Source organism: Sarcophilus harrisii, chromosome 1 (assembly GCF_902635505.1).
Source record: "Sarcophilus harrisii chromosome 1, mSarHar1.11, whole genome shotgun sequence".
In the NCBI taxonomy this organism is placed as follows: domain Eukaryota; kingdom Metazoa; phylum Chordata; class Mammalia; order Dasyuromorphia; family Dasyuridae; genus Sarcophilus; species Sarcophilus harrisii.
Window position 1 is genome coordinate 294,171,298 of NC_045426.1, and position 18,386 is coordinate 294,189,683.

Consider the following 18,386-nt stretch of genomic DNA (forward strand, 5'->3'; position numbering starts at 1 on the left):
TTGGTATAGAGTGGTTTCAATTTTTGATGTGATCTGAAAGAAAAACAGAGGGAGTTGTTACAAATCTTTATTTTAAAAAAAAGTTTCATCTTAAAACTTTTGGCAAAGTGATCACACAATTATTGGTCTTAGATTTTTAAAAATTTTCACTTTGAAAAATGATTTTCTTGCTTAATTATTTCCTGTTTTCACATTCAAAAGTCACACCAAATTTATTATATTTTTACTTTCTGCAACTTAAATGTTTTTGATCTCAGTCAGAAGTTTAGTTATTCATTTTCAAATGATTATGGTATCCCATGCTCATATTTGAGACAGCAGGTCTGCTTCCTATTTGAGGTTTCATTTTCATTCAATTATTAAGTCTTTGGAAATAAGAGGTTAAAATGTGCAAAACATTCATTTGTAAACCTTAGCCTGCTGAATTTTAGCAACTATGACAATTCTATATATAGAAAAGAGATTTCACTTCCTAAAAATATGTATCATGTTTTTCCAGGGAGCAGATTTCTAATCCTAGTATTTCTGAGAGCTGTCACTAAAACTGGATGGGGAGTAGGGGCACAGTGGATATAACTACAATAAGCAAATATACTAGAATGTGATGGGAAAAAAGAAGTGGGTCCAGGAGCTAGTATTTTGTTGGGATCATTTTGCACATTTAATATAGGATGACATTTTTGTCCCATCATGATTTGTTCTGAACCTATAACTTTGGGGGCACAAACAAGATCTGAAGATTATGAGTAATTGATAATAGGGAAGCTTATTCATGGCTGTGTTAATTGTCATGGATCTATTTACACTTATCCTTCAGACCTTTATGTAAAGGGGCTTCTGTTGTAGTCCTCTGCAAGTAGCCATGAACAATCACACATTAGAAGGTGTTTTTGTCATTATTGTTGTTACTTATGAGTCATTATATTTGGGACAGGGTCTTGAGGGGGGAGTCTGACCTTCTGTTAGGATGTAAACTCTTTGTCAATGGAAACTGCTTTATTCTTTGAACTTGTATCTTGACCCATAACACAGTGCCCGGCACACAGTAGCCACTTAAAAGAGCCTATTAATGGCCTGGTTGATTGATTTGAATATTTTAGGTTGAGGATTAGAAGAAAACTAGGAAATTGTCTTGGCAAATGTGGTTCAGGTTCTTTGCAAGTTCTGAGACTCTTTCAGATGGTATAGGAAGAACATCTGTTTTCTTAATAATATTAAGATGTCGAAAGAACTCTGGGAAATGAGTATGAACCACTACATAGAATTCCCAATTCCTCTATTTTTGCCAACCTGCATTTTTGATTTCCTTCACAGGTTAATTGTACACTATTTCAAAATCCAATTCTTTTTATACAGCAAAATAACTGTATGGACATGTATATATATTGTATTTAACTTATACTTTAACATGTATTGGTCAACCTGCTATCTGGGGGAGGGGGCGGGGGGAAGGAGGGGAAAAATTGGAATAAAAGGTTTAGCAATTGCCAATGCTGAAAAATTACCCATGCATATATCTTATAAATAAAAAGCCAAAATAAAAAAATAATATTAAGATGTTTTAGTGTCGATATAGTAACTATTGATATAACACACATAATAAAAAGTACTTTGGGGGGCATCAGTAACTTTTAAGAATATAAAAATATCCTAAGATAAAAAGATTTTGATAACCAATAATTTTGACCATTCTTCTCATTTTATGAACAAGGCTGAAAAAGAGTAAACATATAAAATTGTAGTAGATTCAAATCCAGAACATAGAACCACAGATTCTAGAAGGAACTTCACAGGCCATCTGATCTAACTCCTTCCCTCATTTTACAACTGAGGAAACTAAGGCTCAAGGAGATTTTTTTTTTTAATCCCTTTTTTGGCTTGCCCAAGGGTCACATCAGATAGTAAGTACTAAATATCATGAGAATTTGAATGTTTTTTGTTTTTTTTTTTTACTTTCAAGGACTTTCTTTTTTTTTTTTTTTTTAAATAAAGCTTTTTATTTTCAAAACATATGCACGGATAATTTGACAACACTGACCCTTGCATAACCTTGTGTTTCAGATTTTCTCATTCCTCCTACCTGATCCCCTAGATGGCAAGCAATTGAGAATTTGAATTTGAACAGAATTTGAAACTTGGACCTTCACTGTACCATAATACTTCTCCCTTTGACTCCAAATCCAAGGCTATTTCCATAGTATCATACTGTTTCCTTGCTCTTCTTGTTTATTTGTTGTTATTTATAAGACTTTTAGAAACACTTAAAATATTTTCCTTCCACACCATTCTGTCTCTCCCTTTTCCTTTCCCTCTCTTTCCCTTTCTGTGTATGTGCATGTGTGTGTATAAAGTTGTTTTCCCATCTAGAATCCATAAGTTTATAGCTTTGAAAAAAAAAAAACTTCAGAAACATAGTCTTCACCTACTTAACTATGAGGTTTCCTTTTTAAAAATTTAACTACTTCTTTCACCTCTCTACCTCACTAAGATATCAGATTAGGAAAATAAATTTTAAATCATAAAGTTATCTTTCTCAATATAAATTTTTTTCCTAAAACTTTTTTTTGTATTTTTTTTTTTAACTGAATTCTGGTAAAGAGAGGCAATTGTATCAAAACATTGCTTATAAAAAACGCACACTCACATTTAAGACATCCTGATTTTACTTCAGTAATTGTTATTTCTGTATATTCCTAGTTTCCTGCATATGTCTAGCACACAGTAGATGTTTAATAAAAATGTGTTGATCAACTACAAGTAAGAATATTTTTTTCATCTAGTAATATTTTCCTAAATTTTGATGGAAAAATATAGCCACAGACATATAGAAATTTTATGGTGAAATGGGAAGACTTACTGTCCTTGGAACTTGTTGGACCTCAATGTCACCTGCCAAATTTGCCCAATCCTACCTATGTAGCCTTAAGAACCTTATTTAACTTCTAGCTCTAAATCTATGCTTTTAGAAGTAGCCATTTACTTTTTTTATATACATATAAATATGCCAAGAAAAATTATGATAAAATTCTTAATCCCAAACCTAGTGAATATTATATTATTTTATTTTTGTTATTGTATTCTTGAAATTTATTTTAAAAATGGGATTAGAAAAAATATTCTTCCTTTCTGTGTTTCTTCTTCTTCTTCTAAAACAAATGAATCTTTTCTAATTTACTGTCTTCTCCTGTGTGTGTGAAGCTTTCTTTTTTCTGACCATTAGAGGGAGCAGCTAATAAAGTTCTTTCTTGTTTACTAAGTGAACTGAAACTTGTTCAACCTTCAGGTGTCACTACAGGATTTGAAAGGAATGAATTAGCATTCAGTTACAGAGAAAAAGTAGAAGACTGGCAAAAACATGAACATTGAGTCCCAGTGTTTCTGTGTAAGGTAAAATAGCTAAAGAAGCAACCTTTAAAACTCTTATATTTGTGGCTTTAAAGTTTTCATGCAATCATAGGTAGATTGTGTCATTTGAGATAATTATGCCACAGGCATAACTATCATCTAAATGTTACCCCACAATATTTTGGGGCCCACAAAATAAAGAGAAATTGGGGTGCAGGTTGAGATTGTTTCTGAGTCAAAGGAAGACTGCTCTGATAAAATTATATAGTTATAATTATGTATGATCAGAAATGACTTAATTGAGTACTGTAATATTGTTCTCTTAATATAGTTTTCATATTACTTGAACATCAACCCAGCTTTGCAAGGAATTTTTAAAAATCACCAGTTCTGTTGGGCCTGCCAATTTTGCCTCAATCCTTCTCACTTTTCTGTTTCTTGACCTAGAACAAAAATGCCTTTTTTTCCTATCAAATACATCTGAGGATTTTTGGAAATAAACTTAAATTACCACAAAAACTTAACAAGACCTACAAAGAAAATCAAAGGACATAGATTTCGACCTAGAAGAAACACTAGGACCATTAAATCTAACCCTATCATTTTGCAGATTAGGAAACTGAGACACAAAAAAAGTGATTTGTCCAGAGTCACACAACTAATAAATATCAGGGTTAGGATTCCAAGTCAGGTCTTCTTGAGCCCTCTGTCCAATAAGTCACCCAGTTGTCTAAAAAGGTTTTGTTCAATTTCTTTTATGTTGGCTGTCTGAAAGCTTAAAAGCATATTTTGTTGGGTTATTTTTTTTCTCCAAATCTACAGTAAATCATAACATTTGAATGAGATTCTTCATGCTCCACCTCAAGTCCAGTTTCTTTAAATAAAAGGACATTTTCTCTTCTTTCTGTTGTTGATTTGTGCCCTTTATCTCCTACATATCTTTCTGGAATCAGTTCCCCCAACATTGTGGGCTGTACTGTCCTCCCCCTTCTATTCAAATGAGGGTGGTTACAGGGAAATGTTTTCTTTGGCTATCAAGGCTGGTATATTGCTTCCCAGCTCTGAGGACAAAGGATGATTTTTTTTTCCCTTCATGTGCTCTGGCAGCAATATATGCAGAAGTACCTGTAAAACTCATACTACATACAACAAAATTGTTGCCCCACCCTAAGAAGTAGTGAATCACTGTAATCATTTAAAACAAACCAGGGTGGAGAGCTGGAAATCTTTGGGCCTGGGGAAGTAGAGCAGAGGTTGACTAGGAGCTAATGGAGGTGGGGACCATAGAATCAACAATTGAAGCTTGTAGGAAAATTGCAAAATCCTAGGGCCCTGTGCTACCAGATTTTCCATTAACACACCATGAAAGTTTTACACAGCTTCCCAGTCTGCCCTCGGGTTCACATTTGGAAATGGGAGAGAAAACAGACACAACAGCACAGGTTGAGTAATGGACTCGCTACCTTTCTGATAGGCTCTTAACTTCTGAGCTTACATGTAAACGCGTGCACAGACACACACAAACACACATGTATAAGTAATAATTGTGTTCTCTAGGAGGATGCTAGAAAACTCTCTTGGCACATGAAGAAAAAGTAGTAGTTGGAATTTTCACCACCTGAGGATATTGATTTTGAGTAGAAAAATAGGAGACAGGGAATCTCCCTGGCTCCATTTAATTCTGAAGCCTTTTAGGATTTAGGGCTGTCCCTCTGGGGCATTGTTTTTTGGCTCTCAGTGGTTGGATTCCTTGAAAAAAGCTTGTGGAGAATCAGATTTAGAGCTGAAGGAGAACTTAATAGCCACTTAATTCACCCTTCTCATTTTATGGATCAAGAAACTGAGTCACTTATTGAAGATCAATTCTCCCTTTCTGGCAAAGCTAAAATTCAAAGTTATCCAATTCAGCAAATTATGAGGATTTCAGATTTTCGTAGTGTTTAGGGGAGATTTAAGTAAATTAGGGGGGAGTTAAACAAATAAGAAACTTGTGAAAATAGAGTAATTTTAGAATATTACCTAAATTCTGCCATTCAGCCCTCTGCTGATAAATGATTGAACAGAAAATCTATTCAGTGTATTATTGGTCGGATGCAAACTAGTATGAGGAACTATTTCACTTCTTTTTTGTACACAGGACAAGTGAAAGTTTTCCCTTCTCATATAGTGAGTCTTCACACAATGCTATTTTGTTAAGGATGGCTTTCAAGATTAGCCATGGTTGAGCATTCTTCTTCTGTTATTCTTCTCTCTCCAAACATAATTCGAGCTTCCTTTGAGTTGAATCAGGCAACATCCTCTCCTTTCTTCTCCTGTACTCTGCCTTTGGCCTTATTTTGACCCGTTTCCATTGTTCTTCCCCAGACCAACTTCTGTTTTCTGACCCCTATACCTAAAGTAGTCCATTGCAGTACACAATTTGCAGTAAGATGTAAGCTCTTCTTGTTCCATTTTAATAATCTTGTATTTCTATATGGGTTTCCATCAGTAACTTCCTATATATAAGACATTTGCTCTGACTAATCAAAAATTATTTTCCTGAACTCTTGCCACACAATTCTCTCTTCCCCATCTTCTTGTTCTTTGAATAAAGATTGTACTGTGAGTCACTCTATTATATCCCATAGTTGTTATGAATAGGTATTGTGTAAAAAAAAAAAAAAAAAAAAAGCCCTGCACTTGGGGTTAAGAAGACCTGAGTTTGAATTCTGCCTCAGTTATGCTTTACTAAATTTACTAGAGAAATCAACTTCAGTTTCTTCATTGTCAGAAGGAAGACAGTAGTACCTTTTATTATTAGGAGATCAGCTAAGATACTAAATGTAGTGCATTTTGTAAACTTTATAAGGTCTATAGAAGTATTAGCTCTTTTTAGTATTAGGACCATTTTGTTTCATACCTTGAGTTCCTTTGATGGGATTAGTTAAGACTGGATCTTTGATTTCTTCAGGGTGCTGCAGGTGTGGAACTTCTCTCAATGCAAACTTTTGGAACATAATAGAATTGCCTGGAGCACTGGAGTTAACCAACTTGCCTGGAGTCACACAATCAGGTTTGCCAATGCCAAACTTGAAACTGGGCTGGCTTTCTGTTCATTTGCTGTGTTGCCTTTCATAGGCCACGTGTTACAAAATGCTGAAGAATTTCAAAGTTCAAGGGGAACTATCTTTTAGACCAACCTTCTCTTTGAATGTTTACCAGTATCTGGCAGCATAGGACCCAAACCTAGGTCCTCAATCTAGCACACTTTATGCTCTTTGGTTTTGTTTCCTATTCCGCTAAATGTCATTGTCCTTATATCCAATATCTGATCTATTGTATTTTCAAGACCACTTGGTCTATATTTCTTTGTCTTCTGCAAGCTAGTAGGTTTTTAACCATTTAACTTTATATAAGTTCCCTAAACACAAATAGAGCGGAGACATTTTAAAAAGGGAGGCAGGGAATAAAATTCAAATAAGTCCATTTTACTATTTGCTTTCACCTAGAAAATTTTGGGGAAGGGAAAAGTTAAACACTGTTGTTTCAAATGGGAGTTCATCAAGTTGAATATGATTGTAATGAAATACTATTGTGCTTTAAGAAATAATGAGCAATTTTTCAACAATGAGGACTTGTAATGAAAAATGCCATCTGCATCCAGACAGGGATCTATGGAGATTGAATGTGGATCAAAGCATGATATTTTTCACCTTTTGTTGTTGTTGTTTGTTTTTTCTTCCTCTTTTTTTCCCCTTTTGGTCAGATTTTTCTTGCGTGGTAAAACAAATATGGAAATATGTTTAGAAGAATTGCACACATTTAACATATCAGATTGCTTGCTATGTAGGGGATGGGGTAGAGGAGAGAGAAGAAGAAAAATTTGAAACACAAAGTTTTGCAAAGATGAATGCTGAAAACTATCTTTGCGTGTATTTGGAAAAATAAAATATTATTAAGAAGTTGAAAAAACTAAGATTAAATCATCTGTCAAAAAGAAAAAAGAAAAGATGATCAGGAACCTCTTAAAAACATGGAAAGACTTACATGAACTGATGCAATATGAAATGAGCAGAATCAGGAGAATATTGTACATGGTAACAGCACAGTATTGTATGATGATGTACTATGAATAGCTTCAAAGAGAGAGAGTGAAAATGAAAATATGAATAATGAATTCGGCCTCATTCTTTCTCCTACCTTGATTTATTTAGTCAATGTTTGTTTAGTTGAATCAGAGTCTTCATGATTCCACTTAGGGTTTTCTTGGCAAAAATAGTGGAGTGGTAATAGTGGAGTGCCATTTCTTTCTCTGGTGAATTAAGGCAAACAGAGGTAAATGACTTGCTTGCCTTTGAATATCCTGAATATAAATTGGCTAGGAACTGTTAGACTTAACTTTTAAAAAAAATTTATTTCTAAGATCTTATATACATTCCCTATATTCTTCTTCTCATTTAGTAATTAGTTAATGTCTGACTTGGATTTTGAAATGGTTTCCATGACTGACTTTTAGCAAAATCAAAAGTTCAAACTATAGAGTACCAAATAATCTTAAAAAACTCAACTCTGCTTCCAGTTTAAGAGTTCAGTTATTTTGATAGGATTGTTCCCTCTGCTCCAGCATTCTGTGAGGTTGAAAAACAAGTAGTCCATTTTAAGCAAGTCCAGTTAAACAAATCAACAAAAATTTGTTGCATGCTTACTAAGTGCTAAGGACTATATTCAGGGTTCTGTATTCATAGATTAAAAACAAAACAAAACAAAACCATAATGCCCATACTCAAGGAGAGAGGTCTGGTTCTAGGTGGATTATTACCTTTCTAGAGGTAATACTTAAAATCTGTGTTAGCAGATAAGATTAGCATTCAAGAAAGAGAAGAGAAAAGGGCCTGGAAGAGTACCCACACTTAAGGACCTGCAAAGGACAATGAACCACTGAAGGAGACTGGGAAAGTTTGGTTAGACAGATTAGGAGAACCTGCCTGACAGGTCCTACAAATGACCTCATCCATAGCACCCTCTATGTCCTGTAGTTGATACCTGTCTCCTTCTTCTGTTGTTTTGAACCTCCTTTGATAAACAGAACTCTTCCTTTTTCAGAGATATTCACAACAAGATAGACGTTCCTTGAATATTCAGTAATATCAGCACTTGTTTCCATTAGGGAACTGTTGTTCCCCAACTGTTGTTGAGAGGGATTTTTTTTTTCTTCTCCTAATACCTGAAACTTTGTATACACCCAATAGAAAAGAAAATCTAGGAGCACTAGTTGGGCTGGTCTTTTTGATCTGCCTCATTCTTTGTCAGACCTCTTGGGCAATGCTTGAAATATATTTTGGGGGTGGAGCAGGGGGTTAGCCATAAAATAAGAAACAAGAAGTGGACCTTTATTCATCCATCCAAGTGTGATCACTGTTCTCTATTTTTACATCTTCATACTCCCAAGCACCGACTTAAGATGGAAACATACTATTAACATGCTTTTCTATGCCTTGATTCTATAAAGCACAGCAAGATGGATTTAGCATCCCACTTCTCCCAACTTTGACTGAGGCACAATTCCCAGGCTTTTGTCCATGGTCATGATTTTTGCGATGTTCATTCTTTATATTTCTAAAAATAAGTATGCTTTTAAACTTTTTTATTGTATTCTATTTATTAAAAATTATCTTGGAAAAAGCTAAATTTAAATATTAAAGAGAACTCTGCTAGGTTGGGTGGGCTTTTCCCCCACATATAGAAAAGATATCACCGCTCAAGCTAAATAGGGTCACATCATTGTCATTTGGTCCTTAACTGTGATTATTATCACTTGATTTGTTAAAATTTATTTTCTTTGTAACCTATTCTGAATTATTATGTCAGTCTTACCCTTTTGAGACAATTTGGCCTCAAAAATCCTTTCAGGATGTCCTAGTAATTTTTTTAGTAACTTCTCTCAAAAAGTCCAATGAATATATCCTTTCTTGAATGACCCATCAACTAATTCAAGGTTTAAAAATTGCTTTTAGAATCTTCTTCAGAATTATGAAGCATATTGGGTATATGGGTCAGAGGAAGGTCTAAAAGGGGAAAAGCAGAGGCAGAAAGGAGGTTAGGAGAGCAATGAAACAGTCAGGTTGGCACTAGTGCAGGCTTGTACTGGTACTAGTGCAATTGGCTTTGTAGAGGAGGGGAAGAATGTCAGTGATAAGGCAGTAAAAAGTCAAAAGGGCCTGGCATTTGGTGTAAGAGTATGCCAACATTGTGAACAGGTGAATAGTATTTCCAGTAAGACCAAATTAAGGAAAAGACGACAAAAAGAACAATTTTTTGTGTGTTTGGATTTTGGAGTGGTAGGTGAGGAAGGAAGTGTTGTTTTCTCTTTTTCAGAAAAGATAAGTTTCTGACTCCCATTTTCCAGTCAGAAGGGAGTGTTTTTCCATCATCCTCTTGAGTATAGCTTGCTTCCTAACAAGTATTGTCAACAGAGAGGTGTTGCCCATCATTTACATATGGTGATTTTTTTTTTTTTTTTTTTTTTTTTTTTTTGCCAAAGTTACTCCTAGCAACCAACCATCTTGATGAAATGGAAAAATTTTTATAAGAAAATTCCTCATGAAAAAAAAGAAAAGGTACTGATCTATTTTATTCTTACATCATAGTTGTTTCTGGATATATAATCACTATCACACTCTTACTTCTAACCCTGAACTGAACTCTGCCTTTGTAACAAACAAACAAAAGAATAGTTAAGTAAAACCTGTTAGAACTCATTAGAGGTGATGGAAATAATGCTTGTGTGCTTAGGATTTACACCCTTGGGAGAATTCACACATTAGAGCTCACACCTTTGAGAGCTCACACATTGGAGTTCACAAGTTTGGGAGATTCACAAGTCAGAAACCCACAATCCCACTCTTTCAGAGGAGGAGTCAACCTTTGGGTTCACACCTTTAAGAGATCATATACAAGAAGCTCTTAGAGCTTCAATCAGTCAGTCAGTTCAGTTCAGAAGATTGACAGAGCAAGAAGAGAGTTGAAAAAGATTAAAAGCCAGAAGTCAGTGATTTCAGGAAATTGACAAGCTAGAGACTGATTTCGGCAGAACGAAGGATTCGGAGGAGGAGAACCAAGATTCAGAGAGAGCTGGAGGCAGGAGCTGGCAGACTAGCCATAAGAGCTCTCTGAACCAAGGAAAGCTTATCAGGCTATTTTGGAAGAGACAATAAAAGACTTTAATCCCTGGCTGCGTTTGGGGTGATTATTACTAAGAACGGAAACTAAGGCTGCCTCCAGAAAACCTCCTCAAGAAACCTGCTCCCAGAGAACCATTATATTATAAAAAACAAGAGAACACCACAAAACCAATTGGTGTAATGCCATATTCTGCTTTTTCTATCTCTGCTATGAGGAGGAACGTATGTATGTTTGATCATTTGTTTTCCTTTTAGTGATCTCCTTTTAGTAGCTGTAAATATTGTTCTGCACTAATACAGTGCTTACTATTTGATTCTAATTCTATCTAGTTCATATTGCATCAATTCATATAAATCTTGTATGAATTCCTCTCATGTCACTTTTAATTGAACATTAACCAATTAAGTTATGTGTTAATTATTTCCTAATAAAATGAAAATCTCCTTTTATTTCCATTTATTTGCTAGCACAAATAGTACTGATACAAATATTTTGGTACATGTCGAACCCTTGTCTTTGTCCTTATTCTCCAATCATCAGGTAACCATTACTGAGATCACTGGTTCAAAGAGAAGAATCAGTTCAGTCACCTTTTTTGCAGTTCTTTATTGCTTTTCCAACTGACTGGGTCAATTCACAGTACCATTTATATGCTTGACTCCCTATAATTTCTCCAACAATGACATTTTTTTTTCTTTTTTTCTTGGTCTTCCCACTAATTTTAAAATAGCTCTTTCATCCCATAAAAAGAAAAAAGTTTCATAATAACATTTTTAAAAGAGAAAACTTAATTGGCTTGTTTTTCTTTTAAATGATACTGATTTTTTTTTATTTCTTATCTGCTACTGAGTCTTTAAAGAGATTTTCCCCTTAGGCTTCTCCAGCTGTGACTCCACCTCAATGTTCTTTTGATCTTTTCTAAATATATAATTTTCTCTTATGCACTTAAATATTTTGAACTAAAAGGGCACTAGTGAACATGAAATTTTATTTTTCATACTCAAATTCAAGTTTTTGTCAGTACTACATCAGTATTTATTTTTATATAGTTCGTAAAATTTTTAATTAGATTCGAACCCAGTTTTATCAGAGACTACATTTGGACATATATTAACAATTTCTTTTTTTATAAATAAGCAAAATAACCTTTAATGCTGCCAGGTTTGAAAGTAATGCTTTGAATTTATTTCTTTCCAAAATCAAAGAAAAAAAAGATAATTTGTCTGTTAAAAATAAAGATTAGATAAAGGTGAAGGTTGAAAACTGTCTTTGCAGGAATTTGGGAAAATAAAATACTATTAAAATGTTTTAAAATGTCATGAGACTGACTGGATTTAGGAGGGCATGACCATTTGTTCCCAATCCCACTCCCCCATTTTATAATTGAAAGAACTTGGGTACAGGGGAACTTTAATGAACACATTTTAGAGTTTACTTCATGGTCATAGTACAAATCAAGAATTAAGAACTAGATGGTACTGAGTCCAAAGCTAAAATCCTGTTATACTAGCAGTTCTCACATGTTTTAGGACATTAGATTTTACCCGATGAAAATACTAATATGGGAAGTTGTCTGAAATTGAAAAGAATTCACAATTCAAATATTACTTCACTAGTTCAAAGTTTCTGACTCCTCGGTGCTGTCTTTTAAGCTCCTGGTTCTTTGCTTCTATCAGAGCCCATCTGCTAATTGCTTAGTGTAACCAAGCAATTTTCAAAGTGTGGTCTACAGACCCTAGGCAGTCCCAGAGACTCTTTCAGAGAGATCCACGAAGTCAAAAAGTCTTTTCCACAAAAATACTAGAATGTTATTTGCCTTATCTTCTTCTCTTTTCTAGCAACATATTTGCATGAGGCTGTATTTTCTTTTTATATTTTAACCAAAACACCATTATCTTGATAGATTGAATGAAGAAGCAGATATGAGATTCTGGCTATCTTCTATTAATAGATTCCCTCCCTCTCCCTCCAAAAAGTAAAATAATGCCACTCTAATAATCAAGTTTTTTAAAAAATGTAATTTGTTAATAAAAACAAGTTAATATGTCATAGTTTTGTTATTGTTATTTTAAATGAATTGACAAATATTTTAAAATTTTATCAGTTATAATTTTTAAAAGGATAAATATTGCTAGATTTGTTCTAGCAAACTCTTGGGGTCCTCAACAGAGTTTTAAAGCATTCCTAGGATTAAAACATTTGAGAACTGCTGGTATAACAGGATTTTAGCTTCGGACTCAGTACCATCTAGATCTTAATTCTGGCTTTGTACTATGACCATGAAGTAAACTCTAAAATGTGTTCATTAAAGTTCCCCTGTACCCAAGTTCTCTCAATTATAAAATGGAGGAGTGAGATTGGGAGCAAATGGTCATACTCTCGTAAATCCAGTCAGTCTCATGACATTTTAAAACATTTTAATAGTATTTTATTTTCCCAAATTCCTACAAAGATAGTTTTCAACCTTTATCTTTGCAAAATTTTGTGTTTCTAAAATTTTCTTCCTCTCTCTCTCTCTCACTTTGTTCTCCCCTGTATTCTGCCCTCCCCAAGACAGCAAGCAATCTGATACAGGTTAAACATGTACATTTCTTCTAAACATATTTCCATAGTCGTCATACTGCACTGGAAAAATCATATCAAAAGGGGGGGAAAAAAACCATGGAGGGGGGGAAGGTTGTTGCCAAGCAACAACAACAACAAAGATGAAAATTTTATGCTTTCATCCATATTCAGTCTCCATATTTCTCTCTCTGGAAGTGGATGATTCTGTCATTATAAGTCTACTGGAATTGCTTTGAATCACATCATTGTTGAAAAAAGCCAAGTCCATCACAGTTGATCATTACATCATTTTCTTGTTACTATGTTTAATGTTCTCTTGGTTATACTCACTTCATTTAGCATCAGTTCATGTAAATCTTTCCAAGCTTTTCTGAAATCAGCCTTCCCATCATTTCTTAAAGGGTTATAGAAATGTGAGTTTTTACTTTGATTTAAAAAAAAATTCATTTTATCAGTTAGTTTCTCTTCTCTTATTTTCCCTCCAGTGTATTCCTCTTGTTTTCCTTTCCTTTCTTTTCTCCCTTCTTTCCTTCCTTTCCTACACTCAAAATATTTGGAAAGGTTGTAGTCACGGTCACGTTTTTTGTAGATGCACTTGATCAGCCACAGTTGGGATTGAACATTATAGTGTGTTCAGTATAAATGATTCTGTTCTTGGTTCAAAAGAAGTCATGTTTTAACTGGGACACTTAGTGAAACTGTATCATCTGAAATGTATGAAATATATTAGAGAATACAGTCAGTAGAAATGTATATGATACAAGAAGTATGTTATTTAGTCACAAATGCTAAACTCGGGTTTACTTTTTAAATATATTTTCACACTTATCATATTGTACAAGAAAAATCAGATCAAAAGGAGAAAAAAAAAAGCAAGCAAACAACATTAAAAAAGGTGAAAATACTATGTTTGTGATTCACATTCAGTCCCTATAGGCCTATCTCCGGATGCAGATCTCTTTCTCCATCACAAGTCTATTGAAATTGGCCTGAATCATCTCATTGTTAAAAAGAGCCAAGTTTATCACAGTTAATTATCACATAATCTTCTTGTTGCTTTGTACAATGTTCTTTTGGTTCTATTCATTTCACTTAGCATTAGTTCATATCAGTCAGTCCAGACTTTTCTGAAATCAGCCTGTTCATCATTTCTTATAGAATAATATTCCATTACCTTCATATACTATAACTTGTTCAACTGTTCCCCAACTGAGGGGCATCCACTAATTTCCAGTTCCTTGCCACTACAAAAAGGGATGCTCCAAACATTTTTGCCCAAGTAGATTCCAAGATTTAGAGAGATATCTAGCTTTGTTCTTTTTTGCTTCATGTTTGTTTATTTCAGATATTATTCAAACATTTCAGTCTTATCAAACATTTTGTGACTCCATTTGGGGTCTTCTTGGCAAACATCCTAGAACAGTTTGTCATTTCCTTTTCCATTCCTCATTCATGAGGAAGATGGGGCAAAGAGGATTAAGTGACATGGTTAGGGTCACATAGCTAGAAAGTATGCAAGGCCCGATCTAAACTCAGGAAGATGAATTTTTCTAATTCTGGATTCTACTGCAACACCTGGCTACCCCTTCTGCAGATAGAGATCAGCAACTTGTCTGTGGCACTCAAGTGGTTCAAGTGGTTTTCCTGTAGTAATATGGGTGGTATGTGATGAAACCCAATCGGTATGGTGATAGATATCCCCTCACCCTTACCTCTAGCCAAGCATCTGGCAAAGTATAGTCTGACTATAGTCAGTAGGTGAGAGTGTGCGGGATGACTCAGCTCAGGCTATGGGGAAAACATAACTCAGGAGTCTCTGACATCTTCTTGTCACACAAAGAAATATACCTTCATATCTATAGATTCTGCAAAGATTAGAAATTAAATGGCTTTTTACTTTGTGCACAGCATGTTTAATTGAACTTCTAGAAATAACTGATCTGTAGAGCCTTACAAAATTCCCTGGTATTTCTTTGGGAAAGATTGCAGATGTGATTTCCAGTGAATTTACAAAGATATTATTTACAATCATCCAAAATTTCTCATCTGATCTGAACTAGATTTGCTTGTTTGCCCAATCAGACAATTGATTGTTTTTGCTCAATACATGCATTTTAGGCAAAGGTGATCAGAGGGCTAAAAACATGAGCCTCTTTAAGGTGATTAAAAAATATAGGTCATCCACAAATCCTAAGCATGTAACTTAATTGAAAGTTTCATATACACTGCAGTTAGGAAAAAACAATAAGACTTTGCTGAAAATTTTTTTTAATGTTATTAACAAGAAATCAAAGTTTTTGGAATTTTGGAAAATAAAAAGCATATGATCTAGTTTGGAATTATTGCTTGGATGTTTCCTCTTTGTATAACCCTTCTATCATCCCCTTAAAATAATTCGGTCTGTAAGTTGTAAACACTGAATGTTTTTAGCCTTTAAATTACATGTTGAATTAAACAAGAGTAACCCAGGAAAAATAGGCCATTCACCACCAACCCACCCATACTGGGTGCAGCTTAAACCTGAATCATTTCCTTCATTGGTAGCCTAGTATAGACTAAAGTCTAAGTTATATCAATGAGCCCTTCTGTGAAATCCAGGCAGGGAGTAGGGAAAAGGAAATAAGTTTAAGGGAAGACTAAGGAAACAGCTGCTGACTTTCTATCCACATTTCCTTGTCAGCAGTAGGCTTTATCCACAGGATTTACTGCTGCCTTTTTTTTTTTTTTTTTTTTTTTCCATATTCTCTTTGAGACTTTGATAGTGGGTGATTTGTTCTATCAGGTATATTTTGGTTGGAGAGCTGAATTCCTCACAAGAAATTTTGTTCACTGGTAACTGTGGTTGTCTCACTGATGTTGAAAAATACCACAATGAAACACCAGTGCCTGGCAGCCTCCAGCTCTAGCTCCGTCAGGAAATTCCAAATGAGTATAAATAAATTCTCTGAGGCAGCTCCAGGCACTCTGCCTGCTGATGTGTCTGGAGCTGGTGTGCATTCCCGAGCATGCCACTGAGGAAGCATGCTTGGGACTCAACTTCCTGCTGACTGGAAATGGTGTTATTTCATTTTGGATTTGGGTAAGTAAGAATGCCAAGTGCAGAACATGGGGAGGAGAATCTTAAATTGGCATTGGAACCAGAAAATGCAAACTGAAGAGAGAAAGGCAGAGGGACAGAGACAAATATGGAGAAAGAAAAAGTAAGAGAGAGAGAGAGAGATGTTACCCTAGAAAGGGAAAGGAACACTCAATTTCATTGTCTCTCTGTCTCTGAAACAAATCTCTACTTTTCTTTTTTTTTTCCTTTTTTATTATTATAACTTTTTATTGACAGAACATATGCATGAGTAATTTTTTATAACATTATCCCTTGTACTCACTTCTGTTCTGACTTTTCCCTTCCCTCCCCTAGATGGCAGGCAGTCTTATACATGTTAAATGTTATAGTATATCCTAGATACAGTATATGTGTGCAGAACTGAACAGTTCTCTTGTTGCACAGGAAGAATTGGATTCAGAAGGTAAAAATAACCTAGGAAGAAAAACAAAAATGCAAACAGTTCACACTCATTTCCCAGTGTTCCGTCTCTGGATGTAGCTGCTTCTGTCCATCATTGATCAATTGGAACTGAATTTGATCTTCTTTTTGTCGAAGAAATCCACTCCCATCAGAATATATCCTCATACAGTATTGTTGTTGAAATGTATAATGCTCTCCTGGCCCTGCTCATTTCACTTAGCATCAGTTCATGTAAGTCTCTCCAAGCCTCTCTGTATTCATCCTGCTGGTCATTTCTTACAGAACAATAATATTCCATAACATTCATATACTACAACTTACCCAACCATTCTCCAATTGATGGGCATCCATTCATTTTCCAGTTTCTTGCCACTACAAACAGGGCTGCCACAAACATTTTGGTACATACAGGTCCCTTTCCCTTCTTTATGATCTCTTTGGGATGTAAGCCCAGAAGTAACACTGCTGGATCAAAGAGTATGCACACTTTGATAAGTTTGGGGGCATAATTCCAGATTGGTCTCCAGAATGGTTGGATCTGTTCACAATTCCACCAACAATGCATCAGTGTCTCAGTTTTCCCACATCCCTTCCAACAATCATCATTATTTTTTCCTGTCATCTTAGCCAATCTGACAGGTGTGTAGTGGTATCTCAGAGTTGTCTTAATTTGCATTTCTCTGATCAATAGTGATTTGGAGCATATTCTCATATGAGTGGAAATAGTTTCAATTTCCTCACCTGAAAATTGTGTATTCATGTCCTTTGACCATTTGTCAACTGGAGAATGTCTTGATTTCTTATAAATTTGAGTCAATTCTCTATATATTTTGGAAATGAAGCCTTTATCAGAACCTTTAACTATGAAGATGTTTTCCCAGTTTGTTGCTTCCCTTCTAATCTTGTTTGCATTAGTTTTGTTTATACAAAGCTTTTTTAATTTGATATAATCAAATTTTTCTCTTTTGTGATCAATAATGATCTCTAGTTCTTCTTTGGTCACAAATTCCTTCCTCCTCCTCAAGTCTAAGAGTAAACTATCCTATGTTCCTCTAATTTATTTATAATCTCGTTCTTTATGCCTAAATCGTGGACCCATTTTGATCTTATCTTGTTGTACGGTGTTAAGTGTGGGTCCATGCCTTATTTCTGCCCTACTAATTTCCAATTTTCCCAGCAGTTTTTGTCAAATAATGAATTCTTATCCCAAAAGTTGGGATCTTTGGGTTTGTCAAACATTAGATTGCTATTTTGTCCTGTGAACCTAACCTATTCCAGTGATCAACTAATATATTTCTTAGCCAATACCAAATAGTTTTGGTGACCGCTACTTTATAATATAGTTTTAGATCAGGTACAGCTAGGCCACCTTCATTGGATTTTTTTTTTTCATTAATTCCCTTAAAATTCTCGACCTTTTGTTCTTCCATATGAATTTTGTTGTTATTTTTTCTAGGTTATTAAAATAGTTTCTTGAGAGTCTGATTGGTATGGCCCTAAATAAATAGAATAGTGTATTGTCATCTTTATTATTTTGCTCAGCCTATCCAAGAGCACTTGATATTTTTCCAATTATTTAAATCTGACTTTATTTGTGTGGAAAGTTTTTTGTAATTTTGCTCATATAATTCCTGACTTTCCTTTGGTAGACAGATTCCCAAATATTTTATGCTGTCGACAGTTATTTTGAATGGAATTTCTCTTTGTATCTCTTGCTGTTGGATTTTGTTGGTGATGTATAAAAATGCTGAGGATTTATGTGGATTTATTTTGTATCCTGCAACTTTGCTAAAGC

At 34.7% G+C, this 18,386-nt stretch overlaps 1 protein-coding gene across 3 annotated transcripts in view; it reads left to right on the forward strand.

The window, feature by feature from the left end:
• The window catches only part of KANK1 (KN motif and ankyrin repeat domains 1), a 241,521-nt gene that overhangs the window by 179,647 nt on the left and 43,488 nt on the right, over positions 1–18,386 (forward strand). For 2 of the 3 annotated variants that reach the window (XM_031943918.1, XM_031943902.1), the window contains exon 4: positions 6,296–6,397. The exons of the other annotated variant lie outside the window; for it this stretch is intronic. In XM_031943918.1, the coding sequence (XP_031799778.1) occupies positions 6,296–6,397 (102 nt within the window). The remainder of the gene's footprint in view (positions 1–6,295; positions 6,398–18,386) is intronic. 3 annotated transcript variants of the gene reach the window in all.